Raw genomic sequence first — 18384 nt, forward strand, 5'->3', positions numbered from 1 at the left:
GCTAACACGGTGAAACCCCGTCTCTACTAAAAAATACAAAAAAAAAAAAAACTAGCCGGGCGAGGTGGCGGGCACCTGTGGTCCCAGCTACTCCGGAGGCTGAGGCAGGAGAATGGCGTGAACCCGGGAGGCGGAGCTTGCAGTGAGCTGAGATCCGGCCACTGCACTCCAGCCTGGGCGACAGAGCCAGACTCAGTCTCAAAAAAAAAAAAAAAAAAAAAAAGAAATGTTGAATTTTCAGCTAATGGATTCTGGGAATAAAGTAGTTGCAAATTGTGTCCCTAAGTAATTTAATGCATTTTCCTGCAGTCTAGTTTAATTTGGTCCATTACATTTTTACCGAATTTTTTCAAAAATGCTTCTTTGGTCTTTGTGGTTCCTGAAGTTGTGCCATTTTCCCTGATGAAGGAGAGTAGGACCTTTTGACGTTGAGGCCATTCCTATAGTCTTGACAGTGGTGAAGAGCATCACCTAGTTTTCTGTTTCTCTTTAGCAGATATCTAGATCATCCAAAAGTGGTTTCAAATCATGAAGAGTCAGGTAAAAAAGAGAACCAGGCCGGGCGCGGTGGCTCAAGCCTGTAATCCCAGCACTTTGGGAGGCCGAGACGGGCGGATCACGAGGTCAGAAGATCGAGACCATCCTGGCTAACACGGTGAAACCCCGTCTCTACTAAAAAATACAAAAAACTAGCCGGGCGAGGTGGCGGGCGCCTGTAGTCCCAGCTACTCGGGAGGCTGAGGCAGGAGAATGGCGTGAACCCGGGAGGCGGAGCTTGCAGTGAGCTGAGATCCGACCACTGCACTCCAGCCTGGGCGACAGAGCAAGACTCCGTCTCAACAAAAAAAAAAAAAAAAAAGAAAAAAAGAGAACCAGAACATATTCCTCAGTTTTCTTGACCGTATAATGGAGGTGAATAATATCTATCTCATAGGGTTATTATGAAGTTTAAATATATAAAAGTGGTACAGTGACACGTAGTAAGCACTCAAGATATCTTAGCTACTATTATCGCTTTTATCATTTCTTAGCATTTTTGTTTGATTTAACAAAAATAAGTCCTGCTGAACTTGACTGCTTAAAGATAATAAAGGGCAGATTTTCTGAAAGAATCAGTCACTAGGGGTCTCCTGAACTAATGGGTTATAGTTCACATTAGAAATTGTACAGAGTTGGAGGCCAGGGAAAGATAGGTAATTAAAGTTGCAAACTGGCCGGGTGTGGTGACTCACACCTGTAAATCCCAGCACTTTGGGAGGCCGAGGCAGGTGGATTACCTGAGGTCAGGAGTTGGAGACCAGCCTGACCAACATGGTGAAACCTCATCTCTACTAAGAATACAAAAATTAGCTGGGCGTGGTGGCACATGCCTGTAATCCCACCTACTCGGTAGATTGGGGCAGGAGAATTGCTTCAACTTGGGAGGCAGAGGTTGCCGAGATCACGCCACTGCACTCTAGCCTGGGCAATAGAGTGAGACTCCGTCTCAAAAAAAAAAAAAAAAAAGTGCAAACTGTCTTAATATTGTTTTTAATAGAGCCCTACACAGGCTGATAGAGTGCAACTGGTCAATTGTGGAATAATGGTCTTTAAAACCTGTTAGCTTCTCAGTAGAAAAAATGGCTTGAGAAAACCAGATTTAAAATTTGCTAAGCAGGAGTAGAAGAAAGCCTTTTTAAAAAGGTATAGGTTTACTCTGAGTTCATCCATTTTGTTTTACCAGCTGTATTAGTCCATTCTCACACTGCTATAAAGAACTACCTGACAGGCCAGGCATGGTGACCCGTGCCTGTAATCCCAGCGCTTTAGGAGGCTGAGGCTGGCAGATCACTTGAGGTCAGGAGTTCGAGACCAACATGGCCAACATGGTGAAACCTCGTCTCTACTAAAAATACAAAAATCAGCTGGGTGTCATAGCAGGGCCTGTAGTCCCAGCTACTCAGGAGGTTGAGGCAGAAGAATCACTTGAACCCGGGAGGTGGAGGTCGCAGTGAGCCAAGATGACGCCACTGCACTCTGGCCTGGGTGACAGAGCAAGACTCCTCTCAAAAAACAAACTACCTGACTGGGTAATTTATGAAGAAAAGATGTTTAATTAACTCACAGTTCTGCAGGCTGTACAGGAAGCATGGCTGGAGGGTCTCAGGAAACTTACAGTCATGGAAGGTGGAGGGTGAAGGGGAAGCAAGCACCTCTTACTATGGCGGAGCAGGAGAGAGCGAGAATGACAGGGGAAGCGCCACCTACTTTTAAACAACCAGATCTTATGAGAACCACTATCACAAGAAAAGCAAGGGGAACATCCACCCCGTGATTTAATCACCTCCCGCCTGTTCTTTCTCCCAAAATTGGGAATTACAATTTTTTTTTTTTTTTTTTTTTTTTTTTGAGACGAAGTCTTGCTGTGTCACCCAGGCTGGAGTGCAATGGCCAGATCTCGGCTCACTGCAAGCTCCGCCTCCCGGGTTCACGCCATTCTCCTGCCTCAGCCTCCCGAGTAGCTGGGACTACAGGCACCCGCCACCTCGCCTGGCTAGTTTTTTTTTGTATTTTTTATTAGAGATGGGGTTTCACCGTGTTAGCCAGGATGGTCTCGATCTCCTGACCTTGTGATCCGCCCGTCTCGGCCTCCCAAAGTGCTGGGATTACAGGCTTGAGCCACCGCGCCCGGCCGGGAATTACAATTTGACATGAGATTTGGGTGGGGACACAGGGCCAAACCATATCAGCAGGTTTATTACTGCAGTAAGCAGACGGCCAGGATTTGGAACACACCAGTCACATTGAACTTTGGACAGTTGGAGGTCCAGGGAGTTTTCACTGTGGCTTGACGTAATTTGTGTGTCATAACACCAAGGCTAGAAGGTGTGGGCTTTGTGGTTAGACAGGCCTGGATTGGGGTCATGGCTTTGCCGCTGAACGAGCTGTGAATACTCGAGCAAGTGGCCAGTCTTTCTTAGCCCCAGTTTCATTGTTTATAAAATCAGGGTAATAGCATCTAGTAGGAGAGGTGCTGGGAGGAGGTTTAAATAAGAGAGTACACGTAAAATACTTAGCACTATGTTTAATACGTTGTTGGTGGCTATTGTTAGTGTACTTTAAAATTAATTCTACATGTATAAATTGGTCCTTTTCCAGGTCCTGAAATGGAGAAAAGTAAGCCTCGTCGAAGTCTAAACTTGGGTCTAGAATTATCTGACCTCATTATTGATTTTATAGCCAAGGAGGCAAAAAACATTTAGATAAGGTCTTAATTCAGTAAGATCCAGCCCCCACTTTAATATTAGCTTCCATGTGTCATGTGATTAACCTGTCCAAGATTTTTTTTTTTTTGCTGTCCTTTCAAGCCAAGAATTGGAAGGCCAGGCCCCAAGTTTGCCAAACATGGGCCTAATGGAGAAAGCCAACTTTAAAATATGTAATCTCTTTAATAATCTTAACAAACATAAAAAATAACTTAAAATCTAAAAATTTAAGAGGAATAAAAAGAAACACAAAGATACATGAAAAATTAGAAACTGAAATAGTTTTATTTTAAAAGAAAAAAACAAGAGTTGAACCTTTAATGAAAGATAAAAATAGAAAATGTTTTTTTAAAAAGGTAAGAAAAATGTAAGGCAAGAACTCAGAAATGAAACAGTGCAAGTTAGAACAGATTACTAAAATGGCACAGCTATATAAAGCTATAGAAGTTTTAAAAACAAGGTAAAAATATGTCCTCTGTAAAGATAAAGAATACATTCATCTGAAAGTAGGCGAGCAGCATAATTTTGAAGCAGGTTCTCTAAACTGGAGCAATTTACCCAGGTTGGTCTTCTGCACAGGCTGCTGAGGGCAGGGCCACCAGTTAATGTTATTGACACCCTTTGTGCAGTGCTCCTGAGCCACTCATCAAAGTCCTTAACCTGTAGTATTTGGGTCGTTCCTCTTGGCAGCTCCAGGCTATGGGATGTTGTTATCCCTGCTTTACAGGGGAGGAGACAAAAGTTTGGATGCACGCCTTGCCCCACTAGCAGGCCGTGGAGCTGGAGCCCAGAGTGATGACAAAACCTGTGCTCTTATTCTCATTTTCTGCCTTCCAGGAAGCATCATTATCATCGTCAACTATAAAGACAACAGGCCAGGGCAGTGGCTCACGCCTGTAATCCCAGGGCTTTGGAGGCTGAGGCAGGTGGATCACTTGAAGCCAGGAGTTCGAGACCAGCCTGGCCAACATGGTGAAACCCCAATTCTGCTAAAAAAAATACAAAAATTAACCAGGCATGGTTGCAGTTGCCTGTAATCCTGGCTGCTTGGGAGTCTAAGGCAGGAGACTCGCTTGAACCCAGGAGGTGGAGACTGCAGTGAGCCGAGTTGACACCACTGCACTCCAGCCCAGGCGACAGAGCGAGACTCTGTCTCAAAAAAACAAAAAACAAAAATGAAAAACAAAGACAACAGAATTCCTCTCCTCCTCTTTCTCCCCCCTCACCTCATCAAGGTTACCTATCCATTAGGAGAGAATGCCCCTCTTCACAAATGTCCCAGCAGTGGGAAATGTGCAGTAGGTATCAGTGTATCCTAATAATGCACTGTTACATTTTTTATATTTTCTTCTCCCTTTTTTTTTTTTTTTTTTTGTTTTTGGTGGGAGTTTATCCAGTTATTCAGATATTCAGTTTGGTCTCCTAAATATTTCTTTGATATGGCCCCTTTCCTCCATCTTTGCTGCTAGTACCAAGTTCAGGTCACCATCCTGTCCTTCCTTGTGTTAGTTTCCTGTGACTATTGTAATAAATAACCACATACTTGGGTGACTTAAAACAACAGAAATGTATCCTTCACAGTTCTGGAGGCCAGAGTCTGTAATCAAGGTGTGGGCAGGGCTGCGCCCAGTCCTGAGCCTCTAGGGGAGAATCTGTTCCTTGCTTCTTTCAGCTTCCGGTGGCCGCGGCATTGCCCAGCTTGTGGCTGCATCACACCAGTCTCTGCCTCTGTGGTCACACTGCCCCTTCCCTGTGCATGTCAACCTACCTCTTCTTACAAGGATACGTGTGATTGCCTGCCTCTTCTTATAAGAATACATGTGATTGCATTTAGGGCCCACCCAATAATCCAGGATAACCTCCCGTCTCAAGATCTTCAATTTACTCACATTTGCAAAGACCCCTTGTTGCCATGTCAGACAACATTTACAGGTTCCAGGGATTGGGATGTGGATGTCTTTTAAGGGGCAATTTTTCTTTTGTTTTTTTTTTTTTTTTTTTTTTTTGAGACAGAATCTCGCTCTGTCACCCATGCTGCAGTGCAGTGGTGTGATCTTGGCTTACTGCAAGCTCTGCCTCCCGGGTTCATACCATTCTCCTGCCTCCGCCTCCCAAATAGCTGGGACTACAGGTGCCCACCACCATGCCCGGCTAATTTTTTTTGTATTTTTAGTAGAGACAGGTTTTCACCATGTTAGCCAGGATGGTCTCGATCTCCTGACCTCATGATCCACCCTCCTTAGCCTCCCAAAGTGCTAGGATTACAGGCGTGAGCCACCACACCTGGCCTTAGGGGGCCATTTTTCAACCTATGGTACCGCTAGACTTTTGCAACCCTCTCTGCCTTCTGTCTTCCACCCTGCAGCCCGAGTTCCTCTCAACATGCAGATCATGTCATGGTCAGCTTTAAAACTCTTCACTGGTTCCTGGGGCCCTCAGATCCATCCTGTTTCCCAGTGTGGCCTGTGAATACCTCCCTCCCTTCCTGTCCTTCACTCTCCCTTCCTCATTATGTCTCACCTATGCCCCACTTCTTCCCGTTCCCCGGAGAAGCTGGATCCGCTCTCTCCTCTGGGTCTTGGTGTGCTCCTCTGCCTGGGCCATTTTGCCACCTCCTCGCTTTTTGTTTGGCCCATGCCAGTTCATCGTTCAGTTCTCATTCCTTCACTTCACTTCCTCCAAGAAAGATTGCTCTGCGTGTGCTGGGCGGGGTGCACTCTTGCCCCATCCGAGCTCTCGCCTGAGGGGGCATGTTTACCTTGTCATGGGATGTGTTCCCTGCACCGGACACAGTGCCTGACACACGGGAGACTTAAATGTTTGTTGATGAGCATGCCCGTAGGAGGGGAACCTCTACATCCACCTACCGAGAGAAATACTGCAGCAAAGAGCGCTAATCCACATCGAAGTCTTTCCTGGAGTGATTATATATGTGGATGCCAAAAGTTTCCACAGCCTTTATTTTTAAGCAAAAAATCAAGAACCATGTGATTGTGAGATCGAAGAAAATATTTTCATGTTTTTTATCTGCTTTCTTTCAGGCCATTCCTGTGTTTCTCACTTTGTGTAATGTAGCTGAAGTTATCATCTGTGGGTACCAGAAGTGTTTTCAGAAAGAGGTAAACGATCATGCAAAATGCTAGTGTTACTTCCTTGTTTTAAATTTCAAAGAAGCACTCTTCTTTTTATGGCCCAAATTAGTGTCTGCCTTTTCCTGCCACCAATCTCCAGGCAAGATTGCCTGACAGTGGTCACTGATATCATGGGACACAGTTTTGACTTTGCGGCAATTCACTAGACATATGTGAGAATATTGGTGATGTGAACTGAACTCAGATCCAGGCCAGGCTGACCCAGACCCTTGGGAGACAAAGAGGAGTTTGCTGTTGGCCTGGTGGAGAAGCATTCCCACCCCCAGCCAATCTAGCACCACAGGACAAGGCATAGCAGAGTTTTACACAGGGTGCCGGGACACTAGCCCACCTCAGGGAAATTTGCTTTTCTCTCCAGTACCAGCTGTACCTCATATCAGCTAGAACAAGCTCCTTCACCTTCCAGGCCTCCATCTGTGCAAGGTGGTAATAATGACACCAACTCGTTCAAGGCTTGTTCGAAGAACACAGCAACTATCATTGTTAAGTAACTGCTTCCAGCTGTTTCCTGCATGCAGTGGGTGCTCTGCACATCAGCAAAGATTACTAATGTTATTAGAGGTGGTTTTAATTTGGTCTTTCTTTTCGAAGTCGTTTTGTTGTGTTTTTTTTTTTTTTTTTCTTTCTGGCATTTGCTATTTGGTTTCATACCAATTTTTGGAACATTTTCATTTATTTTTATTTTTAGAGACAGGGTCTTGCTCTGTCACCCAGGCTGGAGTACAATGGTGCAGTAATAACTCCCTGCATCCTCAAATTCCTGGGCTCAGGCGATCTTTCTCTCCCAGCCTCCTGAGCAGCTGGGACTACAGGCACGAGCCACTGCACCTGGCTACTTTAAAATTTTTATTTGTAGAGATAGGGTCTTGCTATGTTGTCCAGGCTATTCTTGAACTCCCAGGCTCAAAGGATCCTCCTGCCTCACCTTCCTAAAGCATTGGGATTACAGGTGTAAAACATCACACCCCACCCAATTTTTGGAACTTTTAAACTATAGAGAGGCCAGCTGGCCACCTCAAGCTACATGCTTCTTACAGGTGTGCAGGAAAGGAGGCTGTAGCCATACCTGATCTCCCCCCATCATCCCGCCGCTCCTTGGAGGTGGCTCTGTCGATCATCTCTCCCGTCTCCTACACTGTGAGCCTCTCCCTCGCTGCTGGCTTATTTCCCTGAGCCCATAAACATGCTTGGTGTTATCAGCCCACCGAGGAGAGGACGGGCTGTCCTTCCCATGTGACAATGAGAGACAGAAGAAACTCACTTCACCCAGTCCTGGAAGGGTGTGTTTACAAAACCAACCCTCCCACAGGAAGATCTCAAGCTGCCTTGCCCGTGCACCTCCCACTCTGCCTCATCCCTTCTCTCCCCTCCCATGCCACAGGCCTCAGACAGGGCCGGGCTTGGTGTTGTCCATGCCCTCTTGTCCCTGTCACCTGCTGCTGCTCCTGCTTCTGCCCCCACTGTTCCCCTGAGACTGCCCTGGCTGAAGGCACTGGTGGCTTCGTCTGTGCGACTCATCGTGTCTGTTTCCACCATTCCCCCTACTTTCTCCTCCAGCCTCTCTGGGCCCCCTTGGCCTTCATGCGCCCTCCCTGCTTGGTTCCCTTCCTGTGTCTTGGGCTTTTCCTTCATCCATCTTTCTTTTCCGTTTCCTTTGTCTGCTTCTTCCGGGTCTCCCTAGGCTGTTTCTTAGGAGCCTCTGTCCTCATGCCACACACTTTCTGGAAAATCTCATCCACACCCATTGTGCCAACCACCTTCTGCTCATAGAGGACCCCCAAGTCTCCATCTCCAGCCCAGACCTCCCTGCCGAGCTGAGCTCCCCTGCAGAGCCCTGGGACTTGCTGTCCTGGTTCTCCCCGGACATCTGAAATGAAACTGATCTATTTCTCCAGACCTGCTTCTCACTTGGTAGCCCCAATCCTGGTCATCATCACCCAAGTCAGAAACCTAGGAGGCCCCTTGGAGTCCCCAGTATCCCCTCCCGGCCACATCCAGCCTATTACCAAGTCTGTGCCTCCTCCACCCTCATAGCTGCTGCCGCCCTAGTTCAGTCCTCATTTTCTTCTCCAGGCGGCCTGGCTGGGACTGAGGAAAAAGAGCTTGATCCCCTGAGCGCTTGCGCAGGGCCTGGAGTGAGCAGCCCTGGGCTGAGACAGTTGTCGTTTTCTATTTGGCAGTCCCACGGCCCAGGCTGGGAGGTGGAGGCCTCTCGGCACTTGGGCTGATCTCTGTGCGGCTGGAGGGTTCCCTGGATGGGCACCTTCCTCTGACGTTTTACTTACAACACCATCGTGCAGTTTCCATAGTCCGTCAGTTCTAACATGCGCTGCTTTTCTTTCACATTTTAGTCAAATATCTACAGTGGGAAGGCTCTTACAATCAATGATGTGTCATGGTGTAGTTTTTTTTTTCTTTCTCCCTAATACATAAAATAAGTGGAAGTTTTACAATCAGTGGTGTCTTAGGGTCAATGAGATACGGCATGATTTTCCCCTTGTCTCGGGCCTGCTTCCCTGAGTCTTCCAATGGCAGGAACCATGTGGTGGTTCTCCTCAGAGCTCTGGGCGCAGCCTCCAGAACTGGGACTGAGCTCAAGAGTCACTAAATGGTCACTGAAGTTCAGGGGCACAACCTCCCTGAGAGTGGCTAGCTCTGGGAACCTGACCTGTCCAAATTCGAAAAAGGCTTCATATTCTCCAAAAGGATACTTCTTTTTTTTCTGAGACGGAGTCTCACACTGTCACCCAGGCTAGAGTGCAGTGGCGTGATCTCGGCTCACGGCAACCTCTGCCGCCCGGGTTCAAGCGATTCTCCTGCCTCAGCCTCCCGAGTAGCTGGGATTACAGGCGCCTGCCACCATGTCCAGCTAATTTTGTGTATTTTTAGTAGAGACAGGGTTTCACTGTGTTAGCCAGGCTGGTCTCGAATTCCTGATCTTGTGATCCTCCCACTTCGGCCTCCCAAAGTGCTGGGATTACAGGCATGAACTACTGCGCCTGGCTGGGATGCTTTCTTATAAATTTAGAAATGAAGATTTACCTGGTCTGGGGACAAGATCAAGGCATCTCCACAGGGTTTTGCTTCCTGGTGGGCAGGTCAGAGCCTGTAGATGAGGGTGACTGTAGGAGTGAGGGTTAGAAAGTCCTTCAGGGATGCTTCCATCTAGCAGGGGACCTCTTCCACTCTAGAGACGAGGGCAGATGTCTGGCTGAGAGGCCCTGTCCTTGGAAATCACTGAATGAACACCATAAGATTTTGAATCTTCAACTCCATATGATCACTAACAGAAAACATCATTTCTTGTCAGGGCAAACTAGAAAAAAGTGAGTGGGTAACTTTTTGTTGTTGTTGTTATTAAAACAAACCTTTCTTTCCTTTGTAAATCTAAGAAGATTTAAGATGTTGTAGAAAATACAGAGGGAGGCCACCCAGTGGCTCATGCCTGTAATCCAAAAGCTTTGGAAGGCTGAGGCAGGAGGATCAGATGCAGGAGTTCGAGGCTGCAGTGAGCCATGATTGTGCCACTGCACCTCAGCCTGGGCAACAGTGAGACCTTGACTCTAAAAACCCAAAAATCAACTGTGTTTCTACTTCCCTGAGGAAACCACTCTATTCTTTCAGACTTTTTTCCTATGCACATATATAGATGTATTTACACGTATGGTAAGACACATCCTATTTTTCCATTTAACAGTTGGTCAGGAAACCCTATTAAGGCTATCATTCCACATTGGTTGAGGCATGTGTTGGCCGTTCCCTATTTATAGAATTGTAGGTGGTATTTAGCAGTTTAGGGTTAAAATCTGCTCCATGATGCTGCTGTGATATGTTCTTGATGAGACTTATATTTCTGATGATACAGCCTTGATGAAATAATCCCTTATCATAAGGAACACGCTTGCACACCACCTCACAGACTGTTAAATGTTACAATGAGGGCTATTTTGTCTACCATGTGCGGATTTTACTAGAATCATTTTTGGAGAGTAAAAGTTGACCTCCTTGTGACTTCATTCCCAGATTATGAAAATAAACTATCTGGAGCTGTAGAGTTCATTTTCACCATCCACAACAACATCTTTGTGTATTCATGCACACACACATGTGCACACACACACACAGAGTTTGACTCTAAGGCAATACGTGGCTCGAGGAATTAATGTACCTTGCAGACTTATTTATTACAGTTTAATATTAGAATACTCCTGTTTGTTTATTCATTTGTTCAGCATTTATCAAGTACCTATGAAATGTCAAACATTTCGCTAGGCCTAAAGCTGCAGAGATGTAGGAGACGCATTTCTTAGCCTTAAACCAGAGTTGAATGGAGGGGCTGGCCTGTACACTTGGGCTGGCACAGGGTATGGGTGGGCCAGCGGGTGAGTTCCGGTAAGTCGGCACGGGAGGAGCAAGGAAAGCTTCCCTAGGGGGTAGATTCGAGTCAGGCAGGGTGGGAGGGGACTTTCCAGTTTGGTAAGAGAAAGGACTCTCCTTGTCAGGCAGGCAGAGAGAGCGTCAGGTGGTGGGGAAGGGTGCCAGCAGAGGTGACACCGCAGGACTGGCAGGCGGGCGGGGGGGCAGCTTCCCTCATTCCTCAGTGCCTCAAGTGCCCTCCTCTTTAACATAGAACCGATGACTGTTACTTACCCCATGATTAAAGGATTCAGTACATGTAGAGCCCTTAGAACAGCACCTGGCAATGTGAGTAGCCCTCACAGTTCAGTTAGCTGACCCAGAGGAATGTCAGCTATTTTTTGTTAATTTTGGCAGCATGACTTCTTTTTTTTTTCTTTTTTTGATACAGAGCCTCGCCCTGTCACCCAGGCTGGAGTGTAGTGGTGTGATCTCCGCTCACTGCAATCTCCACCTCCCGGTTCAAGCAAATCTCCTGCCTCAGCCTCCCGAGTAGCTGAGATTACAGGCGTGTGCCACCACACCTGCTAATTTTTGGTATTTTTAGTAGAGACGGGGTTTCGCCATGTTATCCAGGCTGGTCTTGAACACCTAACCTCAGGCAATCCACCCTCCTCAGCCTCCCAAAGTGCTGGGATTACAGGCATGAACCACCACATCTGGCCCTTGGGCTGCATGGCTTTTGAGGAGTTAACCTGTTCAGAACCCTGAGACCTCAGTAGGACTTGTTGCTAGGTTATTTTGGACTGAGGATCCTGAAAAGGAAAATGGCTGCCATGAATTCAGTCATATCCAGAGCCCTGGGAGATGGAGCTAAGTAATGAACATATTGCCTGTTTTTACTCTCTGTATCCCAGGATCTATGCTCTTTTACTCCCCTCCATGGAAGGGGCCTTTTCTTTTGGCCTGAAACGTTAGCCCTGGAAGTTACTGGGTGAGCATGCTATTACAGAAGTGGAAGAGCATCCCTTCAGTCCCTCCTCTCTATTTCTGCTCTTACACCAGGCTGTTGAGGTTTTGGTTACGGTTAGCTCAATTTTTGAGTAACTACTGGGCATGGTGGCTCACGCCCGTGATCCCAACACTTTGGGAGGCCGTGAGTTGGAGACCAGTCTGGCCAACATGGCGAAACCCCATCTCTACTAAAATTACAAAAATTAGCTGGGCGTGGTGGCGCACACCTGTAATCCCAGCTACTTGGGAGGCTGAGGCAAGAGAATTACTTGAACCCAGGAGGCAGAGGTTGCAGTGAGCCAAGATCACACCACTACACTGCATCCTGGGCAACAGAGCAAGACTCCGTCTCAAAAAAAAAAAAAAAAAAGAAAAAAAAGAATTTTTGAGTAACACATTTACCGTATGGGGGACAGTTATGCAGGTGTGAGCCAGATCACCTTTGCCCTCCTCCTTTCGGTGCTTAAGGGCTAACTTCCCAGCAGGTGGCAGTACAGCACGGCTGGCCTCACGCCCTGGGCTCTGCAGAGGCAGGGTTGGGCAAAGACCAAGATTAGAGTCTAAAGCTGCAAAAATAGAATCTGTTCATTAAAACAGGGGAAACTTTATTATTTAAGCACACATGAAAACTTAAGGTAGCCTTTGTAATAAGCCACATGTTTCTCTTGTCAGCGCTTCACTTCTAAACAATATGTTTATACTTCACACTGCCTGAACTGGCGTCAAAAATTATAGTGTGTTCCCAGCTAGCAGAATAATCCTTCTGAAATGTTTAGAATTAATCAAAAGTTGAATTGGACCTGTTTGTTTCCTCTATCAAATATAGAAAAATCGGTGTTACCCTCTCCTAACGTGTTACTCTCTGCTAACATGTGCAAATGCGTTCTCAGTACAAAAGTCTGATTTCCTTAAACTGACTCATCAAAAGGAGTTATAATGGTAGAGTCCAAATCAGAATTTCTTCATTTCAGGTCATTTAAATGCCAAGTTTATATTCCCCCAGTCTGCCTTTTTTTCCCCTTCTCCCTTGGGGTGGAGTAATGTTAATACTCCTTCTCTTTTTTTCTGTTTTTTAATTTTTATTTATTTATTTATTTATCTTTAGACGGAGTCTCGCTCTGCCACCCAGGCTGGAGTGCAGTGGCCGGATCTCAGCTCACTGCAAGCTCTGCCTCCCGGGTTCACGCCATTCTCCTGCCTCAGCCTCCCAAGTAGCTGGGACTACAGGCGCCCGCCACCTCGCCCGGCTAGTTTTTTGTATTTTTTTAGTAGAGACGGGGTTTCACCATGTCAGCCAGGATGGTCTCGATCTCCTGACCTCGTGATCCGCCCGTCTCGGCCTCCCAAAGTGCTGGGATTACAGGCTTGAGCCACCGCGCCCGGCCCGTTTTTTAATTTTTATATCACATCAGATAATTTATAGGACTGCTCAGAGTCAGCTGGATTAGTGAATGGAATACTTAAAGAGACAGAACTAAAATAGAAGTTGAGGTTGGGTGCAGTGGCTCACGCCTGTAATCCCCGTGCTTTAGGAGGCTAAGGCAGGAAAATCACTTGAGGCCAGGAATTCAATACCTCTGAGCAACATAGTCAGATCCTGCTGCTACAGAAATCTAAAAATAAAAATAAAAATAAAAAGAGTAGCCGTACATGGTGGTTCATGCCTGTAGTCCTAGCTACTCAGGAGGCTGAGGTGGGAGGATTGCTTCAGCCCGGGAGTTTAAGGCTGTAGTTACCATATCATTGCACTCCAGCCAGGGCAACAGAGTGAGATTAGATAGATAGATAGATAGATAGATAGATAGATAGATAAATGGATAAACAGAAAAACAGCTTAATTGCTCTTTAAAATACAGGTTACATCTATTTCTTTCTCGCTCCTCTTCTTAGTGTGTAAGAGTTTTAAAGACACAGCCCCAGCGTCATTTTGTCTTTCACGAGTAAACATCATTCTAATGGTGAAAGTACTTTGCTGAAGTGACTCAACTCTGGAATTCTGAGTCATCCTTCATTTGGTCCAAGCAGAAAAAGCCTCAGTAAATATTAAAGTGCGGCAAGCTGTTAAGCCCTTGATAAACCTACTCATAGTTTATTTGCCTCTTAATCAAAATGTTTCCTTTTAAGAGGAATTTTAAAAGTTTTAAAAGTCTAATTGTATGTTTCTTTACTTTTATGCAGAAAACATCTCCTGCAAAGATCTGTAGGTAAGTTTACTGCCCTCCCCACAAAAAGCCCTAATAGAAGATTTAATCTAATTGTAACTTGGATGATAAACTGTTGAAGATTCATACTCTAAGAGGTGACAGAAGAATTTATTATAAACATTCATATATCCCTAATTTGTGTCTTAGTCTAAAATTTCCTGTGTTTCTCTTTTCTTTCTGAAATATTTTATTCCAAAAGAGAAAACACCAGAACCAACCTGTGCTAGATTTCAGTCATTGATGCCCACAACTTTACTAAACAGTTGTGTGATACTGATGGAGAATGAAAATGAAAAACATGGAAATGACTTAAAACTTTAAAAGTAACGTTTGCAGTTTATTTGGTCTTTAATATTTTCCGTGGTGGAAAAAGCGCCGGCCTGTAAGATCAGAACTGCAGTCCTGGGCCACAGCCGGGGGATTGTGGGCAGCTTTCCTCGTCCTCTTTGCCTCAGTTTCCTCTGCTAGAGCGTAAACTGGGCTGTCCTCTCATTCAGCCCTCGGTGCCTGCAGCATTTGAATTCTAACCTGGGTGCCCTGCATCTGACTGCTTCCCACTTCCTCTGCAGGCCAAGCAGCTCAGTCCTGGAGGCAGAAAACCAACAAAGGTGCTTTGATAGATGGATTTAGGATTTCTGCTGCAGATATTTCTGGGCTTTCATCCAATCCCCCACCCTCCTTTTATTTCTTTATTACAGGTTCCACCTTGAAAGAACAAGACAAAACCAAACTTCAGGACTGTCCTCCTGTTTAAAAGGAGATTAGCAGGTGTCAAAGAGAGGCAGTAAAGCTCATGATACCTGATGTAATCAGGTACTGCTCGAGGCCAGGTGTGGTGGGCAGGCAGGCAGGTGTCTCACCCTTGGGCATCCCCCGTCTTCCACAGCCCCAAGAGGTTGTCTGTTTGGGGGGATCTCTGTTGCTCATTCGCCATGGATGGGGAAGCATCCTCTATTCTATGAAGCCTTTCACTATAGGGAGACACCAAACCCATCAGTATTCTCCTCTCCTCCCACCACAAAACCTATCTATTCCCGGGCAGGCCCAAGAAGCTCCCCTGACAGTCTCTCCTCCACTTATCCCACTGTTTGCCTTGGATTCTTCTCTGGGTCATTTGTGTGTTGGGGTGCCTTGAAAGTCAGCAAGGCTATAGGAGTAGGGCGGACTAGGGTAGAGAAGTGTCCTCAGCCTCGGCTGCTCCGTGTTGTCCTGACCTTCCCAAGGCTGTGAGGCGCCAGCTCCGTGGGCCCCTCTGCCAGTCCTCCTGCCTCTGGCCCAGCCGGTCAGTGCTGGTCCATTGGATACAGTGGCAACTACACATGGTTATAGCAGTGAGCACCATCAGAATTGATCAGCACCACTGTTTTCAGTGTACTAAGATTACACCTGCCAAGTTGTGTGTTACATATATATGTTTATGTATACATATAAAAACATGTAGTCTCTATATAGAATACAGAATCTATGTTGGTAGGAGATGGCATATGGCAAAGTTCCCTGAAAGTGAAAACATTATATTCAGCGCTTTTGTTCACGCCTTTGATCCTTGGCTGTTTGCTGCCTGATGGAATAGTCAGTAGTTAAGGGGCACTATATATATGTTGCCTCTATAAAATGGAAAGAGGAAAGAGACTAAGTGATAATTTGGGTTTTATGCTTTCTGGCGCCTTCTTTTAGGAGGAGAGAGTGGGGAAAGCTAGAGGCAAGAGCTTTCGGCATATAAAACTCAGAAGGAATAGGCCATAAACCAGGGATTACTGAACCAGCTCCAAATTGACTGTCTAATGAGTGAGGATAGCTTCCTGAAAATATCTGTGTTTGGCAGTGTTACTTTTTGTGCAAGAATTTTTAAAAATTGCTTTACTGTGGAAATTTCTAAAGATATATCAAAGTAAACAGAATAATGAATGAAGTCCTGTGTACCCAGTTCCCAGCTTCAGCCATTTTCAGCTTCTGGCCCCACCCACTGCCTTGCTCAGTATTTATTCCAGGCACCCTAGCATTTCATCTGTAAATATTTCAGTATGTATAAGAAATTTGTCTGATAAAACATTTTATGGGGGGAAAGTTTAAACCTACAGAAAAGTTGCAAGAATATTACAAGGAGCTCCCATGTATTCTTCACTTAGATTCACCCATTGGTAACATTTTTTACATTTGCTCTCTTGCTATCTCAATGTATATATGTGTACACATGCATAAACATACATAAATATCGCATACATATATGATAATGTAGATATTATTCTTGCTCTTATGTTTTCTGAATCATTTGAGAATAAGTTGTAGAGGTCATGACTCCACTCGTAAATACTTCAAGCTGTGTTTCCTAAAAACGACAATCCCTTAGATAACTAAAGTGCAGTCACTGAATTTAGAAAATAACATCTGATATGATACTATTATTTAATATTGAATCCATGTTCAAATGTTGCCACTTATCTGGCCACAATATTATTACTATTATTATTATTTCCTTTTCTTTTTTGAGATGGAGTCTTGCTCTGCCACCCAGGCCAGAGTGCAGTGGCACATCTTGGCTTACTGAAACCTCCGCCTCCCGGGTTCAAGTGATTCTCCTGCCTCAGCCTCCTGAGTAGCTGGGACTACAGGCGTGAGCCACCACACCTGGCTAATTTGTGTGTTTTTAGTAGAAAAGGGGTTTTACCGTATTGACCAGGCTGGGCTCAAACTCCTGAACTCAAGTGATCTGCCCGCCTTGGCCTCCTGAAGTGCTGGGATTACAGGCGTGAGCCACCACACCTGGCACAATATTATCTTTTATAACATTCTTTTTTCCCCTAAAGATGTCATGTCTAAGCCGGGCGTGTTGGCTCAGGCCTGTAATCCCAGCACTTCAGGAGGCCGAGTCAGGCGGATCACCTGAGGTCGGGAGTTCGAGACCAGCCTGACCAACATGGAGAAACCCTGCCTCTAAAAATACAAAATTAGCCTGGTGAGGTGGTGCATGCCTGTAATCAGACTCGGTTACAGTTACTCGGGAGGCTGAGGCAGGAGAATCGCTTGAACCTGGGAGGTGGAGGTTGTGGTGAGCCGAGATTGCGCCACTGCACTCCAGCCTGGGCAACAAGAATGAAACTCCGTGTCAAAAAAAGGAAAAAAAAGATGTCATGTCTCTTTCGTACCCTTTAATCTGGAACAGTTCCTCAGCTTTTTATTGTCTTTCATTGCCTTCGCATTTTTGAATAGGGGAGGCCTGTTGTTTTGTGAACTGTCCCTAAATTTGGGTTTGTCTCAGTGTTTCCTCGTGGTTTCCACTCAGTGTTTCCACGCTCTGCATATTTGGCAGGAATACCACCCAAGTGATGTGGTGTCCTTCCGAGCTTTATATCAAGAGGCACACAATGCGGATCTGCCTCGTTATTGGTGGTATTAAGTTTGATCATTTGGTTGTGGGGGTGCACAAAGGATTTTAATGCGATTTCTGTAGTGTTTTCATTTTTGAAACAGGCGTATTTGTGGTCTGATTCTCCAGTTTTTCACTTGTATATTTTTGGGATCTGCAGTTGAAAAAACACTTGTTTCATTCGATGTTTCACAGGCACACTATTTTCCTCGAGTGAACCAGCTGTGGTTTTGCAGATGTCCTGTAACTGCCTGACTCTGGGAAACAGCTGGCTGAGGTCCAGAGAAGGAAAGGTCTGTTCATGAGTAGAGCACATAATTAAAAACTACACAGGTAGTCAGGTTCACAGAGGAAGGACAGAGGAACCAAGCTGGTCTCGTAGGATCTTTGCCTCATCCAAACTCCAGAGGATGCATTTTCACCTCCACACTCTTGGGGAAAGCTTTGATGTTGAAAGGTGAAGCTGCAGTGTTTTATCTCCCTCTCCACAGTGCCTTCTTCCTCCTGGCCGCAGCTGGATGCCTTCCCTTCAATGACTCCCAGGTAGGTCCAGGTGAACTCATTTGCCTTCAAAGTGTCTTTTATTCTCTGAAGCCTGGGTGTATGACCAGAATTTCCTAGTCCTTCCTTTTAGAAGCAGGATAACTTGGCCTATGCAGAAGCATTCCAAAGCTTACAGGCTGGGTAGCTTTGGGCTTGGGCGATACCATTTCCCCAGGCTTTTGCCTTCTCCCCAAGGCTGCAGGCATCGCGGCCTGCAGAGCTCTGGTCCCTGGGCACTGTGGTGCCTGCCGTCTGTCCTCTGTACATGCCTGGTGAACCTGTAAGCCAACACCCAGGTTGCCCCAGCCTCAGGCATGGAGGCAAAGTTGATTTCCTCTCCTCCCAAGGGCCTCATCTCCTACAAAGTGATTTTTTGTTTTTGTTTTTGCTTTGTTTTGAGACACAGTCTCACCCTGTTGCCTAGGCTGGAGTGGAGTGGCACGATCTCGGCTCACTGCAACCTCCACCTCCCGGGTTCAAGCGATTCTCCTGCCTCAGCCTCC

General features: G+C 45.9%; 1 protein-coding gene across 11 annotated transcripts in view; it reads left to right on the forward strand.

Moving 5' to 3' along the window:
* The window catches only part of TMEM241 (transmembrane protein 241), a 159523-nt gene that overhangs the window by 46471 nt on the left and 94668 nt on the right, over positions 1-18384 (forward strand). For 10 of the 11 annotated variants that reach the window (XR_010582896.2, XR_012427251.1, XM_015440107.4 and 7 more), the window contains 3 exons: positions 6287-6364; positions 13946-13971; positions 17830-17881. Coding sequence is in view for 9 of the 11 variants with exons in the window: in XM_015440107.4 (XP_015295593.1) it covers positions 6287-6364; positions 13946-13971; positions 17830-17881 (156 nt within the window). In the remaining 2 variants the exon portion in view is untranslated. Of the gene's footprint in view, positions 1-6286; positions 6365-13945; positions 13972-14664; positions 14785-17829; positions 17882-18384 lie in introns of those variants that run through there. The other variant, XM_074022734.1, reaches the window with a different exon arrangement.

Source organism: Macaca fascicularis, chromosome 18, assembly GCF_037993035.2.
Source record: "Macaca fascicularis isolate 582-1 chromosome 18, T2T-MFA8v1.1".
Taxonomy (NCBI): domain Eukaryota; kingdom Metazoa; phylum Chordata; class Mammalia; order Primates; family Cercopithecidae; genus Macaca; species Macaca fascicularis.